A 1,979-nucleotide genomic window follows, 5' to 3' on the forward strand; every position below is an offset into this window, starting at 1 on the left:
GGAGGAACAATTAATTCTCAATGCTTGTGCCTCTTAACTGATTTACTTAAACACTTTCACTATGATCAAAAAACAAAATTCTTAATAGAAGAAAAAGATCTAATAGTATATGTATGTATGTATGTATGTATGTATTTCTGCATAATTATCTGATCAGAGTTAAGAAGATTTACTCAGCCCTTTTTATTGCTTTTTACATCACCAAGCGAAAAATCAACTAGCTAAACCCTCCAGCCCTCACATTCTAGATTCAAGTTTCACTTACCACACTGAGGAGAGAACAGTTTTCACTTGGGACAAGATGATTTTGGAACAAACTATGCAAAGGGAGGACCTAGGAAGGATCTTTTGGATAGTCTGACACTAACAACCTTTCTTTCTGATTCTAGACACACCAGGTTTTTGACAAGCCTGTGGCTCTGCGTTACCTCCAATATTTTCCATCATAACTGTATAGTAAGTTCAGCCTGTTTTTCATAATCCTGCCGACTACAACAGCCTGCAGCCATAAAAAGCCTTCACTGACCTGGAGTTGGCTTAGAAAGTGCCTCTGCAGAGGAACAAGAAAAACACATGCAATGTTTACGTTTAAAGACAGGACAGAGGCAAGCTCTTGTGGCGGTGCTGATAGGCGCAAAAGATTTTTAGCGTCTAAATTTGGAAAGTTTAATTTTCTTTTGATGGCATTTGTAAACAAAATACCAACACTAAAATGAGAGCAATTTAGCCAGGGAAAGGGGGAGTGTCCCGTCCAGCAGATCAAATCCTCTTCCAAACTCCCCTGGAGAGAAGTGTCTACAAATTAGCACATGACCCTCTTTGGTGTGCCCTGCCCAGTATCCCTCAACCCCCAAGTTAGCAAGTACACGTGAGGTTTACACCATCCAAAGTTTCAGAATTAGCTTCTTTTAAATCTAAAGCCAGTATTGGTTTAGTCTCTGGGAAGGGGAATAAAAACACCATACAACGCTTCTTAGAAGACTACCATACCCATCTACATACGACTCAATATACAAATACTATAGTTTGAATCTATAGCATTCAGGCTACTGTGAACATCTGTTAAACCTAAGAAGTTGGTCTTCTTTTTTGCATCAAAGAGATCCAATTGAAAAGTAAAAACCAGAGGGGGAAAAAAAGTAAAAGTTTAAGCAACTCCTTCATCACATCTAAACTTCGACTCTCCACAGAATAACTGTACCCCCCCCACCCCCGATCTGGTAAAGTAGATCGCATTTAATATCAACATTTAAAAACTAGTATCTTTTTAAAAACTATTTTTTAAAACACAAAACAGCAGAGCTACTTGCCTTTTGGCAATTTCTGTGCATTTCCCAGGGTTAGTGCAATACTCCCACAGAGAAGTAGACACCCCAAGCTGGAGAGCATGTTGCATTTGCCACCTCACACGGGGAGTGATGCTGGTGGGTGTCCCGCAACCCTGGAGCTGCATTTAACTGGAGTGTCTCCCAGTGACAGAGGCGGGCGGCTGCACTTCGCTCTGCTGTGGGCTTACTCACAGGGGGTGGAGACAAAATGACATCACACCCTTTCCCACACACACCAAAAAAAAAAAAAAAGAAGAAGAAGAAGAAGAAGAAGAAGGCACAACAGCAAAAAACATACCATCACATTTCTCTCTGCTAGTTTCTAACTGTCCCTTCTCTCTGTGGTATGAAAATTGAAATTTTGGTCACTCTGTATTTGTGAAAGAAAAAGTATTTAGGCAACTCTTAGCCATTCGATGAACTACTTTTAAAAATCCAGAAAAGGCATACCCCAAACCATTGGAACAGAATAAAACCTTATTAAGAAGGAAACTGTTTTTAATTATCTAGTAAAACAATCCAATTCTTCTTTTAAATGGGAGTAAACTCATAAAAGTATACTTTGAACCATTCTGAAGTTCCAATATCATGAGAAACTTTTAAAAGTAAGTCATTGGTTCCATAGCAATTCATTATACATAACACGCATAT

At 39.0% G+C, this 1,979-nt stretch overlaps 1 protein-coding gene across 18 annotated transcripts in view; it reads right to left on the reverse strand.

Annotated features, from left to right (window-relative positions):
• LOC103673262 (ABI family member 3 binding protein) overlaps positions 1-1,531 on the reverse strand; it is a 231,995-nt gene extending 230,464 nt beyond the window's left edge. For 10 of the 18 annotated variants that reach the window (XM_008702021.2, XM_040621166.1, XM_040621157.1 and 7 more), the window contains exon 1: positions 1,311-1,530. In XM_008702021.2, the coding sequence (XP_008700243.1) occupies positions 1,311-1,389 (79 nt within the window). In that variant the 5' untranslated portion in view covers positions 1,390-1,530. Of the gene's footprint in view, positions 1-1,310 lie in introns of all 18 variants that reach the window. The other 8 variants (XM_040621162.1, XM_008702020.2, XM_008702019.2 and 5 more) reach the window with 4 other exon arrangements.
• Between the last annotated feature and the right edge of the window lie 448 nt (positions 1,532-1,979).

The sequence above is a fragment of the Ursus maritimus genome, unplaced genomic scaffold (assembly GCF_017311325.1).
Source record: "Ursus maritimus isolate PB19 unplaced genomic scaffold, ASM1731132v1 scaffold_4, whole genome shotgun sequence".
NCBI classification, from domain to species: domain Eukaryota; kingdom Metazoa; phylum Chordata; class Mammalia; order Carnivora; family Ursidae; genus Ursus; species Ursus maritimus.